This window comes from Pipistrellus hanaki (assembly GCF_964339955.1).
Source record: "Pipistrellus hanaki genome assembly, chromosome: 5".
NCBI lineage: Eukaryota > Metazoa > Chordata > Mammalia > Chiroptera > Vespertilionidae > Pipistrellus > Pipistrellus hanaki.
The window spans coordinates 53,367,223-53,387,086 of NC_140507.1; the positions used below are offsets into that span (position 1 = coordinate 53,367,223).

At 35.5% G+C, this 19,864-nt stretch overlaps 1 protein-coding gene across 1 annotated transcript; it reads left to right on the plus strand.

Annotated features, from left to right (window-relative positions):
• The first annotated feature begins 4,453 nt into the window (after positions 1 to 4,453).
• On the plus strand, positions 4,454 to 13,156 carry FGB (fibrinogen beta chain). Its single transcript, XM_084884418.1, has 9 exons — positions 4,454 to 4,658; positions 4,883 to 4,903; positions 7,179 to 7,370; positions 7,890 to 8,073; positions 8,744 to 8,971; positions 9,499 to 9,612; positions 9,976 to 10,101; positions 10,312 to 10,597; positions 11,787 to 13,156. Exons 1-9 carry the CDS (start codon positions 4,584 to 4,586, stop codon positions 12,016 to 12,018), a joined length of 1,458 nt encoding a protein of 485 aa, XP_084740544.1. The 5' UTR covers positions 4,454 to 4,583; the 3' UTR covers positions 12,019 to 13,156.
• Positions 13,157 to 19,864: the final 6,708 nt, after the last annotated feature.

Genomic DNA, 19,864 nt, shown 5'->3' on the forward strand with positions numbered 1-19,864 from the left:
ACAGTCATTCAAACCACGCGTTTCAAGTCCAAAAGCCTTTTCCATGTATATCTCTTTTCCCTCTGAAGGAGGTTATATCCCTAAGTTACTGTTCTCACAGCATCATCTGTCCCTGTCTGAGGCACTGTGCATCTTATAAGTAGTTTTCATTTTCTGTCTTCCCTTTGTGGGGGGGCTAAAAAGTAATACTCCCCCCCCCCCACCTTCTAAATGCTTTTAGCTGGGCTAATAAATTAACAGAAACAGATTGCCAGGGAGAAATAAATTTTAATACATAAGCATGAAAATTCCTAAAGACAGTGAATCAAAATTGGGTGTTTATGTGTATATGTCATTTTGAACAAGGAGAAAAAAGGGAAATGGGATTTTAGGTTTCAAAAATGAAGGTGGACAATGTACATGTAACTGAGGAAGTGTAGGACACACATGTCAAGCAAATTTTTGCTTCAGTGGGACAAGGGTCATCTAGCTACCAGTCCCTGCTTGGTGCCTTCCTATCTACCATACTTCATTCAACTTAAGCGAAGGTGGAAAAGCTAAGATTTCCTTCATGGAGCAGGCCTTTCCATATGAATCTGTTGGGAAGAAAAAGGAGAGGGTTAAAGGGTGCGTTTTTTTTTGTTTGTTTGTTTTTTTGTGTTTTTTGGTGTGTGTGTGTGTGTTTTGTGTGTGTGTGTGTGTGTTTTATGAGTCTCTTTTTCTTTAATAACCAGCTAAAATCACTATCCAAAAATGCAGATTTAGGGTGCCAAAACTTTGGTGCCCTGCTCCATGTAGACATAAAACTTTATGAGAATGGGGCGCAAGTCTCTCCAGGTCACCAAAGTATCCGTGGCCCCTAGCACACTACCTGGCCACAAATGGGCGCTGTACACCATAAACACAAATTGCCTTGTGCTCTACAAACTGGGCCTGGCATGAAGTGTAAAACTATCCAGAGCAAGTGCATTGACAGTCAGTGCCCACAAATCTGCCCTTCCTGCCAGAGAGCTCCTGGGCAGGACGAATGATGTTTTCTGTCACTGATTTACTGCCCTTGACTTATGTAATAGCATCAGCGAATATGAAGAACACTGCACCCTTGACCTGAAATCATAACTGAACAAATAGTACTCCCTTGCATCTCCACCAATCGCATCAACATTTGAAAGAAATTACATATTTTAGTTAAGCAAAATCTCTGCAAATATATTCCTTTTCTTTGAAAACATGGTAAGGTACTTTATAATATTGGGCATTTTAGTGTGTTAGTGTAACTGTCTATAACTCTACAGAAAAACAATATCTAACAAGGACTAGGATGAAAGAAACTCATAGTTATTGTCACTGCATCATGCATGCCTCTCATACAGACAGGAATATCCACATCCACACCCTTATAGAAAAAGTGGAAATAAAGGCTAAGAATATGTGTGCCAGGATGAGACACTGTAGTCCCAAAACAATGAGCTAGACAAAGCAACAACAACAACCAAAGCCAAAAGATACCAGTAAATTCTTCATGTTTGTATTTGTTGGGCAATATGGTGTAATGGGCACAGAGCATGGACTGGAGGGACAGACCTGGGTCAAGTCCTCGTTCTAGTACTTACTACCTGTTTGCCTTGGATAGTTTACTTAACTTCTCCTAGCCTCAATTTCATCATCAGTATGAACCTTAGTGGTTCCAAGAATTAAATCAGGTAAGTGATGATCAGCAGTTGGTCTCTGAGGCAATGTTTCAATGAAGCCTAGTGCACTCATCCATTCTGCAATTTTTTCTTGAATGTCTGTTTGGCTCACCAATGTATCCCCTTCCTTCCCACCTTCCTACTGGTAATGGCAAGAAGGAAGGCCAGTTAGAGTAGAAAAAAGTGGGAAAGCAAAGGAGTTTCCATTTTAATGTTGTACAAGATTTTTTAAGATGCTAGAAGAAATTTAAATTTCTGGAAATTAAATAATGGTTTCATTGCTAGTTGATGAAATGTAAATGTGTAAAAATAAATTAATAATAAATAATGTCACCTCAAAAGAAAAAAATATATTTTGGTCTTCTTTACAGTCTTTTTATTTATTTTTATTGAGGTACAATTGATATATAATAGTCTTTTTTTAAATAGTTTTATTGATTTTTTTTTTACAGAGAGGAGAGAGGGATAGAGAGTTAGAAACATTGATGAGAGAGAATCATCGACCAGCTGCCTCTTGCACACCCCCTACTGGGGATGTGCCCGAAACCAAGGTACATGCCCTTGACCAGAATCGAACCTGGAACCTTTCAGTCCGCAGGCTGATGCTCTATCCACTGAGCCAAACCGGTTTCGGCAGTCAGTCTTTTTTAAGTCAACAAGAATCTGTTATCATTAAAATAAAATCCAGCCTAGATTATTAACATAAACTTTTCCTCAGTTACATTTTGAAAGAAAATATTCTTGCATCTAATTTTAATTAATAGACACATACCCACATTTGCTTTTTCAGTCAGATTGTATATTCCTCTAAGAAAAGTTAAAACTAAACTAGTGTTAAAGTACAGATAACAAATGGGACACAAATATAAAAACCCAATAAATTCTTTTACTTAATTTAAACATAATACTTTGTTTCTAAAAATCTGAGTCAAAGAAATTTGTGAAAGCAACCCATGCTACTCAGAGGAGAAAGAAATGTAGTGAGTCATATCATTATCAGGAGTCCACTTCAAAGCATTGTTTAAAACATACTCTCCTGGTGCAAACTGCTATTTACATCTTATCTCTTTTAACAAAAGAGAAAGTTGCAAATTGTACTTCTGTGATACCCACCAGCCAATCAGGAGTGTGTATGCAAATTAACCCAACAACATGGTGGGTTAATTTGCATACACAGGCACAGAGCAAAGACTGAAGACTGAAGGCTCCACTGTGGCTGGAGCCAAGCCTGAAGGCTGAAGGCCTCATTCTGCTGTGGCCTGGGTCTGGGTGCTGGAGGAAAATTGGTGCTGGCAGCCAGGGGAAGGTAGGCCTATTGCACGAATCTTTGTGCAATGGGCCCTAGCCTTTTTAATAAAATCTCTTTAAAATTTTAGTAAGACTGTTTCACATTCTGTACAAAAACATCCATAAAATGCTACAAAGCAGTGCACTTGCTGGGATATGTGTTGTTGATTTTGGTTTCCCTATAGTTTCTTGTAAAAGTTGTTAATCCTAATTTCAACAAACAAAATGAGAGAGATGGATTTGGTGGTTTATAGGAAATAATGAAAAGAAATGGGCCACAGTTAGTGTTTCTACATCTATTTCAAATAGATGCATGAAAACTTCACTAGTGTTAAAATAACATTTTTGTAAATACAATTTAATATAAAATTTAAAAAATATATATAATATAATATAATATAATATAATATAATATAATATATTATAACTAAAATGTCAAATATTTATCATCATTGTAATAATGATTTTGATCTGTACTCAACTAATTATTTTAATAATTTTTAGTATTTATTGAATACTTTAACTTATATTAAGGAAGGACAAAATATGAAATGTGGCCAGAGCAAAAAAAGAAGACAAGACATTTTAAAATATATATATTTTATTGATTTTTTACAGAGAGGAAGAGAGAGGGATAGAGAGTTAGAAACATTGGTGAGAGAGAATCATCAATCAGCTGCCTCCTGCACACCCCCCACCGGGGATGCACCCGAAACCAAGGTACATGCCCTTGACCAGAATCGAACCCAGGACCTTTCAGTCCACAGACCGACGCTCTATCCATTGAGCCAAACTGTTTTTGGTGAAGACAAGACATTTAAAAAAATTTTTAATCCTCACCTAAAGGCATGTATTTATTGATTTTCAGAGAAAGAGGAAAGGAATGAGAAAGAGGAACATTGATCAATTACTTCACTTTTTCATTCCAACCCAAGCTGAAATCCTGGTATGTGCCCTGACTGGAATTGAACCATGACCTCCTAGTTCATAAATCAATGCTCAATTACTGAGCCATGCTGATTGGGCAAGACATTTCTTTTTGATTTTTGTGTTTCGAAGCATAATGTATGAGTTGTAATTTTTTTGTCCTGATAATGTCTATTAATAAACACATGGTGATATAATATTATTCTTGATTTTAGTGGCTTCTTTTTAAACTGAATTACATGATTTCTTCAAACATAAATTTTTCTGCTATACCTTTAGTGAGCTCACAATGGTAGTGGATGCCTTGTGAGTCGGTCTAGTTGTTTGTGCTTGGATTAAAAATATTTTTTCCTCACACATTAATTTACAGGAAATCTGATACACATGTCTTTTAGGAATGTCCTAATTTCCCGTCATATTGTCCAATTAAATGAATTGTGGAACTTTGGTATTTCTAAATTTGGTCAACAGAGAATAGTTGAATGACGAGTAAATAAGTCTTGCTGGGAAGATGTTGCTTAAGTAGTAAAACGGTTCAGCGAACAAGTGTGCGAAAAAAATTAAATATTAACTAAGGAAGGTAACCATTTCTAAAGTCAAACCCAACAGAGGATTCAGGAATATATATAGAATTGAAGAGCTCTCTGTTAAGTTCACAAGCAAAGGACGGTTTCTTGGAACTTTTAAAAATTTTAAATCATGAAACATCTATTCCTGCTACTATTATGTGCTCTTGTAGTTCAGTCCCAAGTTTCCATTGACTATGACAATGCGGTAACTTTTTAAAATTTTTATTATTATATTAGTACTAATATTATCAATATAAAATATCAATCATAATCATATTTATTTGAATGAAATTAACCTCTATTTTAATTATGAAATGGAACTTTCAATTTCAGGGACCCATTTTATTTAAAGAATGTTACATAGTATTTCTTATATAAAAATGAAATAATAATTTCTTGTTTTCTGGTTTATCACTTTCATTTTCCCAGGATGAAGATGACACACCTAAGGTAAGATGTGTTTTTCTCACTTGTTGTTATCCCAAGTACTATGAATTTTGTTTAGTTCTAGCAATACATTACTAAATTATGAGAACAAAAATCTGAAAATTCTGCAGACTATAAAATAACAAAACTTTACTTTTTTAAAAAAGTAAAAAGCTGTGGTAGATAGGTTCTATTTAATGAAAAAGGGTCATATATAACTCCTGAAATTTCTGGCTATTTGTGAATGAAAATTACAAACCAAATCTAAAAGTGGAATAATATATCAAGTGCAGTGATAGAAAATTAAATATTTTTTTTCAAATTAAAAACATAAATAATAGGTAGCATTTATTGCTATTATTAATGATTATAAAACATATAGCCCAGATTAACTTATTAATTTGTATATCAGTTTCCCAGTTTGATTTATTCATTTGTAGAACAGTTTTTTGTCAAGTACTATCTTTGCTGATGTCAAAAATATAGAAATGCATTTAGGCAAGTGAATACTTAAAGAATTTTAATTTTGATATCAAAATGGATCAAATTTCTCATGTATAACAGCATCATCACACTAGAAAGAAAAATACACAGTAATGTTTAAATGGCATGATTAATTTTGAATCATTTGTTGAATTGGAAGGGGATCTAAGTGATCTAATTATCAAACTATACATACAAAAATATTCTTGTCTGGTTAATTGCCTTATGTAAGAAAAATGTCAAGAATTTAAAATACTTGGCTAAGCATTTTGATATTCTTGCTCACAAACTGATCCCTACAGAGACAGTTTACTAGTTTAGGTTTTCAAAATGGATTTTCTACTGTTAGTTATTTCAATAAGTGGTCTTCATAAACCTAAATACCCATATAAATCTTGAAAATATTTTTTATTTCTTTTTCTCTATAATGCTAGATCATCAATGCTACCTCTCTAATATCTCTCTGAAATAAAAAGAAAATATTTTTCCTTCTGTTATAAATAGATGTGTAATATATAAATGTTAGGACAGAGGACCCACATCTTCAAAATGCAATATGTATATTTCCCCATACCTTCACACTTTATTATTTTTATTGCCATCACAAATAACAGTTATTATAATGTAAGTCCAGCAATTAAGCAGGGGAATCAGGAACCAATCTGTCTGGATTGAATGCCTCACACTCTCCAAGATTAAAATTCCAAATAGAGTCAGTGAATGACTTCCAGGCTCATATTAGTCTCTGTTTCAAATCTTTTGCTAATTTGTAATTAAGCCTGAGAGGGTACAGTAACTGACAAAGACCATATGATAACATAGTTAATTCAAGTCAACCCTTTTTATATTTCAATTCATATTTCCACTTCATTATCTTTTAATGTAATTTTTTAAGTTAACAAATAATTTTAATCACAATGCATATACCTTGAGAATTATTTTAAATATGAAAAAAGTCATGTTGTTTGATAAAGAAATCATTTAAGAAATTTCATTAGAATGGCTTATAAAATACTTCTGTTGGTAGAAGATAGGAAGAAGATTGGGATTAGTAGTGGACAAGCCACTTAAACTATAGTACCTAGTATGTGTGATTGCAATAAAAATAATAATGAATACTTATTTTATGCCAGGTATTCTTCTGAGGGAATCCTATGCAATGAATCATTTAAATCTCACAGACCTAACTATTATTATCCCTATTTTACAGATAGGAAAATGGGCACGGATAAAATAACTTGCCCAAGATCTTATAGCTAGGAGGTCATAGGGTCAAGCCAAGCAGCCTGGCTTCAGAGTGTCTTTTTCCTCTTCAAACGTGTTAGAGTCAAGGGTTGTCTGATAAGGAATAAATCCATATTGCTTTAGGATTTTTTATTTAGGGCTTATCCAACTTAACCATCAATTCATAAAAACTAAACATGGGGAAATGATCAATAATAATTATAAAATTTAGTAATCCAAGTAGCTTGAGAATATTTATTCTTCCTGAAAATATAGATTTCTCAATATGTTGTGTCTTCCCATGTATAGATATCATGGATCTAAGATAATTACTATTCATAATATGACACAGCTTTATTTTAGAGCCTCTTTTTAAAAACTACCAGAGATGCAACAGCTTTTTGCACAGTTTTTTCTTTCTGCTCTTACTGAAGAGACCTAAGCAACCTATTGATTTACCAACTAATGCAGCTGATGGACCTTATGCAAGTCATCAGTGTGTGCTAACCTAAATTATAACATGAGGATTGTTGGAATAGTTACATCTCAAACCTTCCATAACACTCTACGTTTTGTTTCTGTTTCTCTGAAGAGCGGTTTGGATGCCCGTGGCCACCGACCCCGAGACAAGAAGAGAGAAGGGGCTCCCAGCCTGAGACCCGTCCAGCCTCCTATCAGCGGAGGCGGGTATCGAGCTCGTCCAGCCAAAGTAGATGCCAGGCAAAAGCAGGTGGAGAGAAAAGCCCCTGATGCCGGGGGTTGTGTTCATGCTGACCCAGACCTGGTGAGTGCCCTGAGCTTTCTAGCAGAGACAGCCTCCATGTTCATCATCGCTTCCTAATGTTCCATTGGTCCATGTCGCCACTGTAGTTATTTTGTTTGGGAGATAAATATAAAACATAAACAAATTGAGCCTTTGGTTGAGGATTTCTTTCTGGTTTTTTTTTTTTTTTTTTTTGTCTTTGTTCGGTTTGTGGGGTTTTGGGGGGGTCTGGGCCCAAGATTACAAATGAGGACGCATGGGTATTGGCTTTAACTTTGAATTTTTCCCATTGCATTTGTTTGGGTGAGAAAAATTTCAGTTATTTATTACATCTATATTCACATTTATTCTGTGGTAAGGACTAGTTTTAATCTCCATCAGAATATGATGATGACTCTTGAATTTCTGGGCTTAAGAAAATCAAAATGACGAGTTTTTATACTGGCTAATGATATTGCTGAATTTTCACTATGTGCTATTTTCACCAATGTTTGTAACTCAAATGCTTCATATAATGCCTGATATTTTCACTGTTTGCAGGGAGTGTTGTGTCCTACAGGATGTCAGTTGCAAGACACTTTGGTAAGACAAGAAAGAACAGTGAGAGACCAAGTAAATGAGTTAAATAATAACATGGAGTCCGTATCCCAGAGCTCTTCGACCAGCTTTCACTATATGAGTTTGCTCAAAGACATGTGGGAAAAGAGGCAGAGGCAATTAAAAGGTAGATATACTTGTGTTTTCTGTTTGATTCTGTTAAACGTTTGGGACTGTTAGATTGCCATGGCAATGCAGGATTGTGAGAAGATTAACATTTCTGGATTAGCCTAAACAACATCCACCATCTTTCAGTATGGGTCTGATTACCCTGAGGTTCGCACATAGTCACTTTCAGGTGCAGCTTGTCAAATAAGCACTGTTTACATTCCCAAAGTGGCACCAGCAAGGATGACTTTCTATGAAACATTGTTCTGGGAGTCCTCAGTTTTAGCCATAAGAAACTTGTGACTCAGAAGACAATGTTAACAGAGTAAAAATTTAGCATTTATGTATTTAACATTTGCTGTCTGAAGGTCTAAATGCTACTTTTTCCTTTTTTATCCTATCCAAAGGAATAAACCACCTATTGTATTTATTTTTCAGCATCTTTTTAACTTACAGCTAAGCTTAGTTACTAGGATCGTAGGTAGAATATTTGTTAATTTGTATATTCCATGGGCCAAATAATTTTCCCTAAGTACAACTGCACATCATGATTGCCTGATAGTAACTCAGTGTCCATTCATTTACTCTCAGAAAAGCCAACTCACAATTATATGCTTGAATACTTTTAGTTTCTCGAGAAAAAAAATGTGAATCATCCCTGCATAATTTCATTTTTCACATTTTTCCAGAAAATGAAAATGTAATAGATGAGTACACCTCAGAGCTGGAAGCACGCCGAGTATTTGTAGATGAGTCCTTGAATAGTAATATCCCGACTAACCTTCGTGTGCTCCGTTCCATCCTGGAAAACTTGAGAACCAAAATACAAAAATTAGAATCTGATGTGTCAACTCAGATGGAATACTGCCGCGTCCCCTGCACTGTCAGTTGCAATATTCCTGTGGTCTCTGGCAAAGGTAACTGGTTAATAAACATATTTCTGGAGCATTCCAGAAGAACTCACACTCTCTAAAATAAGGAAACTGATAAAAAGCCCAGTAGATTTGCTCCACAGATCCTGATGACAATACAGCACATCCCTAGTATGCTGTGCTCTGACGTAGCCTAACACATTTGCAAGCTTTTGATGAGCTGGATGGAGTGTATGATGGTACTAGTTCTACATGTATATGCACCCTTGCTTGAAGAGATGGCAGAACAGTGAATAGGTGCAGGGATTTCTCCTACCATGTGTTCTGGCAGTTTATATCTAGCAGATATCCCAGGACACAAAAGATAGAGAAGGGCTTTTTCATCTCCTTAGAAGATACAACTCAAAACTGAGTTTGATTTTCAATAAAAGGAAGATTCAATTTCTATAATATATTCTCAGAAGTCTAAATTAAAACACTTCTCAGGAACCTCTGTAATTATAAAGTTAGTGACTAAAGACCAAGTAAATATGTTGTAGCTCTCTGAATATAATGTTTCTTTATGGTTGCAGAATGTGAGGAGATTGTCAGGAATGGAGGTGAAACATCTGAGATGTATCTCATTCAGCCTCACGCTTCTATCAGACCATATCGAGTATACTGTGACATGAACACTGAAGGTGGAGGTAAATATTGGATAGTTGTTGATCTATTATTCTGTAATTATTTTGATATGACTAAATACTAGCAAATAAAACCTAGCTTTAACATAACCAACACTAGGCCATTTGATTTGGAATTCAATGTCATATTTTAAAAGTTATAAAATATCTATGATCACAATTTGGAGTAATATAAAGCACTTGTAGTTTTTAAAGATTTCAAGAGTTTTCTTATATTTGTTTCCTTATTATATATATATTGGAGCACTAATATAAGTGGGGATAAAATAAATTAAATAGACAAAACATTCAGACATTTCTCTCAAAGTGGCATTATTTATTACTATTTAATATGTGTTGTTTTTTCTTTCTTTCTTTTCCCCTAAGGGTGGACAGTAATTCAGAATCGTCAAGATGGTAGTGTTGACTTTGGCAGGAAATGGAATCCATATAAACAAGGATTTGGTAATATTGCAACCAATGACGAAGGGAAAAAATATTGTGGCCTACCAGGTAAAAAAACTGAGAGTACAAAATAATATCATTCTACTTACAATGTTTTTCCTTCTATTTATAAAAACATAGTGTTGGGAATCTGTGTTTAGGCATTTTAGGAAGTTAAGAAGAATTTATGAAAAGAGTGCTAAAGATAAAGGAAGAGAGGCAGTTTTTAGTTTCTAAAGGCTGTGTTTTTGGTGAGATTTTATTTTATTTTTCCTTCAGGTGAGTATTGGCTTGGCAATGATAAAATTAGCCAGCTTACCAACATGGGACCCACAGAACTTCTGATTGAAATGGAGGACTGGAAAGGAGCTAAGGTGAAGGCACGCTATGGAGGATTCACTATACAGAACGAAGCTGGGAAGTACCAAATCTCAGTGGACAAATATAAGGGAACAGCTGGCAATGCCCTCATGGAAGGAGCTTCTCAACTGGTGGGAGAAAACAAAACCATGACCATTCACAACAGCATGTTCTTCAGCACGTACGACAGAGACAATGATGGCTGGTATGTGTTCTTCCCTCCTGCTTTAAAAGTCACCACTGATTTTTTTACTTGGGATCATTAATGATAGCTAATGTTAATAACTCTCATTGCCTGGGTGGTTACCACTTGTATCAGCCACTGAAGTAAGCTCTTTTTAATACAAATATATATATATATTATTGGGTTTTTTTTTGCAGAGAGGGAGGGGGAGGGCCAGAGAGTTAGAAACATCAATGAGAGAGAAACATTGATTAGCTTCCTCCTGTACACCCCCTACTGGGGATGTGCCCATAATCAAGGTACATGCCCTTGATAGGAATCACATCTGGGACCCTTCAGTCCACAGGCAGACAATCTATCCACTGAACCTAACTGGTCAGGGCTGAAGTATACTCTTTATGTATCATCCTGATACGTTACCAGTATGATTCTTATTTGACAAGTGAAGTTTAGAGAGATTAAGTAATTTATCCCAAGTCACACAACTATGAAAGATAGAACTGGAATTAGAACACCCATGTCTTCTGAGTAGTGAGTGTTTAAATACATTTCTATCTACACTAATAAAAGAGAAAGAGGCAATTTTATTGTAACTTAGTGATGCCCACCAGCCAATCAGGAGTGAGTATGCAAATTAACCCAACAAAGATGGCAGGTTATTTTGCATACACACTCGACAAGAAAAGTGGGGGCGGGGCAGGACACTTGTGTGGTTGCCATGGCGATGATACAGGCATTCCACAATGCCCCAGCCATTCCAGGCCTCTGGACAGCATGGAAAGGCAGAAAGGCAGCTCTAGGCCAGGGTGAAGGTGGTGCCAGCAGCCAGGGAAAGAAAGGCCCATTCTTGCATGAATCTTCATGCATCAGGCCTCTAGTATCTCTGTTTGAATATGTATATTGAAACTCTCATTTTGTCCTTCAGAGTTCTCTAATATTAAGAGATTTGAAATCTCTCATTTCAGTATAAAGTAACAAATACAGATGAATTTGTCACAGAGGCCCAGTTCTCTCTCTCTCTCTCTCTCTCTCTCTCTCTCTCTCTCTCTCTTGATACAGGGCAGAGAAGGTCTTTGGTGTATTGGTGTGACTTTATTTATATAACTAAAGGAAAGGGGCACGGCACACAGCATTCTTTGTGGGTGCTTTGGATGGAATTAACTGGATGACTCTATAGTTGTAATAACCCCAAACACATTTTCCCCCCCAGGGTAAATGCAGACCCCACAAAACAGTGCTCTAAAGAGGATGGTGGTGGATGGTGGTATAATAGATGTCATGCAGCCAATCCAAATGGTAGATACTACTGGGGTGGACAATACAGCTGGGACATGGCAAAACATGGCACAGACGATGGAGTAGTCTGGATGAACTGGAAGGGATCCTGGTATTCAATGAAGAAGATGTCTATGAAGATCAGGCCCTTCTTCCCACAGCAATAGTCTCCCAAACATAAATTTTTATTCTTCCCTGTGTAACAACATTTTTGTATATTATGTCATTGAAATGTTATTTCATACATTATATCCCTTTAAAATTGTCTAAGGGCTGTGAGTGTGACTTTTTGGAAAAAAGTATTTGGGATATGTGAAATTAAAATTAGGACACCATTTTCTTTTGCACTCTTCATTTATATTGCTAACCAAGAGGCAACTGAAAGGACAGTTGTGGGTAGTGGGTGTTCACAATTTCAATTCCAGTTGATCGTAAAAAGTTTCAAGGTAGGAAGAGGAATTTTCCATCTTTGTTGTAGAAAAACTATGAGGCAACCTAAAAGCTTATGTTTAAAAGTCCATTTGGTAAGCTCTATTTATTTATGTAAGGTCTGCCACAGAAAACTTTCAAAACATTATCAATTAAACTAGTCCCTGTTGCAATAAAGTACTGTCTTCTTATTTTGTAACCACATAGGCAATGACTTAGGCTTTCAACTCTTAGGAGAAGAGAAGCATTCACAACCTCCGATAAGCTCCTAAATGGCACTGAACATTTGAAGATTCAAAATCTCACTCTGCCCCATGGAAAGCCACTACACTGTCAGCTAACTGGACTTTGGGATCAGAGTTCCCAAGAGGACAGTTAGGATCAAGCCTTCACTATTTGGCTTTTTTGGGGGAAATAGCAAGGTAGGAAGCAGTAGTTGATTATTGTCCCTAATTAGGGGAAATTAGGCTTACTGGCCTCAATTTGGTTTTTGTTTTTTACATAGCTACACCAGAACTAAGGTAGAAATGGATTTTTGGTTTTTCTATGTCTCCCCAAAAAATAAATGTATCAACTCAACTTTATTTTTCTTAAATTCTCCCATCACTTCACTCCAACTGTCCTTGGCAACCCCATGACGGTAGGCCCTCCTTTCCTCGGCTTAGCATAACTGCCATTGATTTTCATGACCTTTATATCTCAGCAAAGGTTGTTAAATCATGGAAATTATGTCACTCTCTTAATTCCTCACCAAATCCAACTTCAACTTTTACCTAGCTTCCCTGCCATAGTTCTGTTCTACCCTAGCTATAATTGTCTATTACTCTGCTATCACATATATTGTCTTAATAATAAAAAAAAATTCTGACCAAGTTACTTTCCTGCTTAGTGTTATTTCTGTGTTATCTATGTTTTAAGTCTAAATCCCATAGCTGGGGGTGGAAATAGTCTCAGCACTGCCCTCCGCCCCCACCCCACCCCCTTCCCTACACATCTACATTTTTGTCATAGTGAATTTTTCACCATTCCAGGAAAGGTCAGGGCCTTTTATATGATGCCCTCATTGATAACATTTTGAGTGTCTTTCCCAAAAATTCTTTGGCAAATTGTTCTTCATTCTTTTCAAGCCTCACTTGAACTGCAATTTATCTGTGGCACATACGTTCCTCCTTTACTGGTAATGAGCTCTTGCTCATCTGTGATTCCAGAATCATCAGCCTCTGAGAAAGACTGATTTTCATAAATTTGGATTTAACAAAGATCTTGGGTAATTCTTATTAAAATATACAGAAACCAGCTGAAACCGGTTTGGCTCAATGGATAGAGCTTCGGTCTGTAGACCAAAAGGTTCCAGGTTCGATTCCGGTCAAGGGCATGTGCATTTGTTGCGGGCACATCCAGCTGGTCGATGTTTCTCTCTCATTGATGTTTCTAGCTCTCTATCCCTCTCTCTTCCTCTCTGTAAAAAATCAATAAAATGTAGTTAAAAATAAAATTAAAAAATAAAATATACAGAACCCATTTTCCAATAAAGGTGCAGACAGAAATTCAATATGCAAAATACTTGAAAGCAGACCTGTTGTATTAGGGCTGACTGTAGCAAAAGCCTACTGTATCCTGGGTGGCAGATGGCAGGAACCCAATAAAAGGGCAGTGTCCCTCAGACCTTTGTTCAGCCCCCATACGCACTCACAGAGGATCTAAAGAATTCCTGGAACTTAAAGTAAAGCCACAAAATTGAAAAATATATATATATATATTTATTGATTTCAGAGAGGAAGGGAAGGGGGAGAGAGTTAGAAGCATCAATGATGAGAATCATTGATCTGCTGCCTTCTGCATGTCCCCTACTGGGGCTCAAGCCTGCAATCCAGGCCTCTGCCCTTGACTAGAATTGAACTGGGACACTTCAGTCCATAGGCCAATGTTTGATCTGCTAAACCAAACCAGCTAAGGCAAAGGCACAGATTTTATAGTAGGTAATCTGATGGTCAATTCTCAGTTAATGTACAAATTGCAGGAGCATAGAGACCACTTTTGGGTAATAGGTACTATCTAGATCTCTAGAAAGAAGTAAGCCTTCTTAAGATATCATTTGCTAAGAAATGCCACATATGTGATAATTACCCTTTCAAGGATCACAATTTTGAATATAATAGAAAGGGAGTGTTCCCTACTTAGTATCTAAAAAGGTGAACTCCTGACTTTTTGAAGATAATGAAAAAAGATGAATTGAAAATGACTAAACCCACACTGTGGTATGAGAAGTATAATGCATTTTATTACATTATTAAGACTGAAAGTATGTCACAAACTATAAAGGGTATCTGCACTTGGGATGTAGACTTCCCAGTTCCTCTGCATTCAGGAATCAAGGAAAACAGCTCACCAATGTAACAAAGGAATTGCCCCACATGGGGCAGAAGTGTGGATGAGAGATGTGGCCCCAGTCAACTGACATTTCCGTTTAAACATTAACACCAAATACTATGCATGCTGATGGTCAAAACCTGCAGAGCTTATTTAAAGTGCAACTTTCCTTGTGTCGACCAGGTTTATTTCATCCGTCTTTACATGGGAAGAACCTAAGAGGCTGTGTTTTTTTAATTAACGTCCCCAAGAGATTCTGATCACTGGCTGAATTTTGGAACAACTGATCCAGGCTACATTTGCATTTACTAGTATCTGAGACTCCCATTTTTCTTATCTAGCATTCCCTGCCCCCCCCCCCGCCTCCCCTCCCCCCCTCCCCCCCCCCGACTCAAATGGTGGCCACAAAGCAGTATTTAGAGCAAGCCAACATCTTTGAAATTACTGTGACTTCACTGGTGACCACTGCCTATGTTGAAGATTTGACTGGCATTTACCCACACGGTCTCCAAATGCTGGAACCACTATTTCTACTCTGGTGCCCCTCAGCCTCAGATGATTCTCTAGGTTGGGCTATTAGATTTTTTTAAGGTATAGATGCTACCTACCATTTTTACACAGAGCTGAAATTAATGTCTGAATTCCATCCCTCTGCCCACTGAGGCAAGTGATTTGATGGTTCCTCTTGAGATTTCTGGGGCTCAACTCACACCAAATCACAGTGTGTTGGTGCATAATTATGGCTAACCCTATCAAATGTAATTATTTATGTTTATTTTAACAACATAAATACCATTTTAAATAATGAAAGCAGGATATATTATTTGCAAAAATTTGGGAAATATAGAAAAAAAAATATCAGTAACCCTCTGTTTATTCAAGTATTTTATTTCCTAAGTGATTACATTGGAAGAGACATATGCTTATAATTTCAACACTAATAGAGAAGCAGCTAATATTTTGGTTTATGTTTTTCATGTTTTCCTGTACATACTAGTGTTTTAGTACCTGAATTTATTGCATTGGGTCATGGAAAATTTTCCATGTTATTTCATATTTTCTACACTATTATTTTCTACACTATTATTTTCTATAATATGCTTTTAATGACCATATAATATTCCATCATGTGAATGCACTCTAATTTAAAAAAAAATATATCATTTGACATTGAGATTTTTTTGAACTTTTTCTAATAAAGATACTGAAGTTATCATCTTTCTACTTTGATCTTTATACATACACACACACACACACACACACACACACGTATAATATATAATAAATATTATTGTTTATTTCCTCCTGGAAGCAGAATTCCTGAAGGAAATAATGGGTTTTGGCATTCAAATAACTCTCCAGAAAAATAGTATCAGTTTATCTTTGGCACTCAGAATTTGTTTTTTTATTTTTTTTCTTCCTCACTAATGCTAAATGTTATGATTAAAATATTGACAATTGCTTTAATTTTTATATTTTAATTGCTAGTGCAAGTAAGAGATTTCAAAATATTTAATGATCATTTGTCTATCGTTTTTTTGAGAATTATCTTTTACATCCTTTCCTCAACTTTATATTAGCATAATTATCTTTTATATGAATTCTTAACCATTATTTTTGTATGTAAGACAGCAATCAGTTACATGATATTACCTTCTGTTTATTAAGTATTTTATTTCCTAAGTGATTAGACTGGGATAGTCATATGCTTATGCAACAAGTGTTAACTGGCACTAATATTAACCATTATTCCCTTTCTCTTCTTTTGCCAACTAATATGTGACCAGTAAGCAATATGTTTTTCATTTTGTATACTGACTGAATAATAGTTCTCCAATATCTTTTTATTTTAAGAAATTTCAGTCTTACAGAGAAATAACAGGAATGGTTTAATGAATACCTTGATGTCCTTCACCTAGCTTTACCGATTGTTTGCTACATTTATTTTATCTCTCAAAAGGACAGACTTTCAATGCAGTTTTGCAACAGTTTATGTAGGCGTGCAACCTTGAGGTCCCTGACCTATTGTAGATAGAGTCAAAGCAAATATTTTCTAGAAAATATTTTGCAGAGTGCTCTGTTGCAATCAACAGGTAGCCACCTTCCTCCCATGAGCTAATGGACAGGAAGAGCACTATTGAATAGCTGACTACTGTTTAATCAGCTCAAACCTTACATTGTCTTGCCTCTGTGGTTTTGAAGTATTGCTTTTACAACTGGAAATGGAAGCATAATATCTAGGTCTTGTATAAGAATTAATTTGAATCTTTTCCCAGTTGCAAATCCCTTATCATACTACTCCCAGGTTTAAGGCCCTTGGACATCCTCCCTTATTAATTAAAGATTTTTATCCATAAAGGAGCTTTATACTTGGGATTCAATTAATAATAGGATGTAGGTTGAAATGCATAAATAAATAAAATATGATTTGCCAAAATGGTTTCTGTGTAAATTTCATTACCTGCAAGCAGCTTGCATAATATTCATAGCTACCAAAATCTAAATGTTGCTTCTTCTCAAGTTGTTTCAGTAAATGTTGTGTTACTTTATTCCAATATAACTAACATTTATTTTATGATTTTGTAACTTGTGTGTACTTACATTAGTATGGCACCATTTTCCTTTAGGCTTTTCTGGACATGACTGGAGATTAGTGACTTTGGCTGGCTGGGTCTTGTTCTGATTCATTAACTGCACCCCTCGTGTTGGCTTACTAAATTAAAAATGTATGTTGTTGATTATAAAAGGAGCTTATACAGAGTATAATTCTATCAGAAATACCACTGGGAAAAATAAACATTAAATGCTATATAGAATATTTTCATGTTTGAGTAAATGTAAAATATAAGTGAGTTTTAAAATTTTTACCCATCATTTATAAGAAATATGAAGTAAATGAGGAAAGAGGTTTGGAAATGAAGAAACAATATGTAAGAGTTAAGGAAAGTAAAAATAAAAATAAAAGTAAAAGTAAATTTAAAATAAAATGAATGTGTTTAGAAATTAATCTATTATTGCCTGGCTGGTGTGGCTCATTGGTTGAGTGTGAATCTACAAACCAGAAGGTCACTGTTCTATTTCCAGTCAGAGCATATACCTGGGTTATTGGCTCACTCCCCAGGTACAGGAGAAAGCCAATCAATGATTCTTTTTCATTGATACATGCACATATTTCAAAATATGATAGATCAATTACATAAAATAAATAGAGAAGATATTTAAATAATACCATCAATAAGCTTGGTAATATAACATCTTGTAACGTATAAATGTAAAAAATATGCATTCTTTTTTGCCTATGGAACATTTATAAAAAATAATCATGTTTGTGTCACATAGACTACCTTAAAATTCTAATACAATTAGAATTAAACAGTAGGTTAAACAAATTAGTTTATAAAATACTTGGAAATAAATAATTAAAATATGACTAACAAATTTCAAATGAGGTCAAGGTTACTAAAAAAAAAAGAAAAAGAAAAAAAAATGACTCCCCCTAACCCCCTAAAAAAATAATTAATTGGAAATTAAAGGCTGCTCTAAGTAATCCATAGAACAAACAAACAAAAAAAGTAGAAAAAGAAAGTCAAACTGTTCTAAGGCTGAAAAGAGCGAGAGAGAGAGAAAGTGGAGATGTAAGAGGGAGAGCATTGAGCATTTCATCCAAAAGCTATACTTAAAGATGAGCAAGGCAATATAAGCGCATGAGAGAGTCTACAGATGGATCCAAGGAAAGTTTTATTCAACAACATTGAATTTCAATTCCACTGGCAAAGAACCCTTTAATAAATGATCCTCAGAAGATCTGAGAAGCATCACTGGCTATCCATCCCCAACAACACAAAAATGAGTTTTCCTGACATATGAAGATAAATTCTAGGTCAATCTTTAAATGTAAAATAAATAAATAAAAAATTAAAGAAACTTTTAAAACTTACCTGTTGAAATATGTGAGACATTCTCATGTAGGGCAGGAAACATTACATAAATGCCTAAATGAATTCACAATCTAGTGCCATAATAACAAACACGTTAGAGTTTGGGATTGACTGTTATTTTTGAGATATGAACAAGAACTATTAGGGCCTAAGGAGTCATCTAAGAACGAATTGGCCAGTTAAACAGACTGAGGAAGGACACCGGTGGGAGTGGAACACCGTGAACAAGAGAAATTACAGGTTGAAGAGAAGGATGGGGACTATAGTAGCAGATGTTTCAGGGAGGTAGGGCAGGAAGAGGCTTGAATGTAGGATTTTAAATTTAGTACTATGACATTATTGTTGACTTTAAGGAGAAGAATTTCAAGAGAATGGTAACCAAGTGAAAACCAAGTTATAGTGGGCTTCTTTGTGAATGTGAACCAAAAAAGTTGAATTGATATTTAACTTCAGGAACAGAGAAAATAAGGCAATAGGTTAACGATAAGGTAAAATGGAAAAGAGATATTCGGTATCGTATCTCTAATTTCATGATTGTGCTGATACTGGCTATTGTTTATTAAATTAAAAGAAGTTGCCTGTTCTTTGCTAATAAACACAAAGCCTTCAAAATAAATGAGAAATGCGTAGTCCTTTACATACAGAGTCACTTTCATTTTAGGACATGATTCTGTCCCTAATAGTGTGATATTCTAAAAAATAAAACTCTTCCTGCTCCATATGTGTGAGTGTCAACATGTAGGCATAGGTATAACAGGCAACTTCATTGTCTGAAATAAATGAAGGTTCTTTTGATTCTGAAGTTCTTATCCAAGTATCCAAAGATTTGGAGGTATCACTGATTTGTAGCAAGGATTTTTAATTTCACATAAGAAAATGCAAGAATATTGGGCTTCATATGTAACTCACTTGCAAGTTCTTATGCTCACATTGCCTCTGCTCCCCATGCTCTGGTCCCTAGACGTAGGCACCTTCCTTTTTAGTTTTCCTTCCTCCCTCCCTTCCTTCCTCTCTCCTTCTCTCTTTTCCTCCCTCTCTCCCTCCTTTCTTCTCTCTCTTCTTTCCTCCCTCCTTTCCTCACCAAGGAGAAAGGATGCAGTTACACTGTGATAGAAACTATGCAATTGAGGGCAATGTACTGGGATTCCAATGTGTTTGGGATATTTGTATATATTTTCAGAAATAAATGGCAAGTAGTTCTCACTAAAAGAAAATATGAGTTAAAAATTTGGAGCAGGAGCTGAGGCCACCAAGATCAAAGAAGCAACTTAGATCA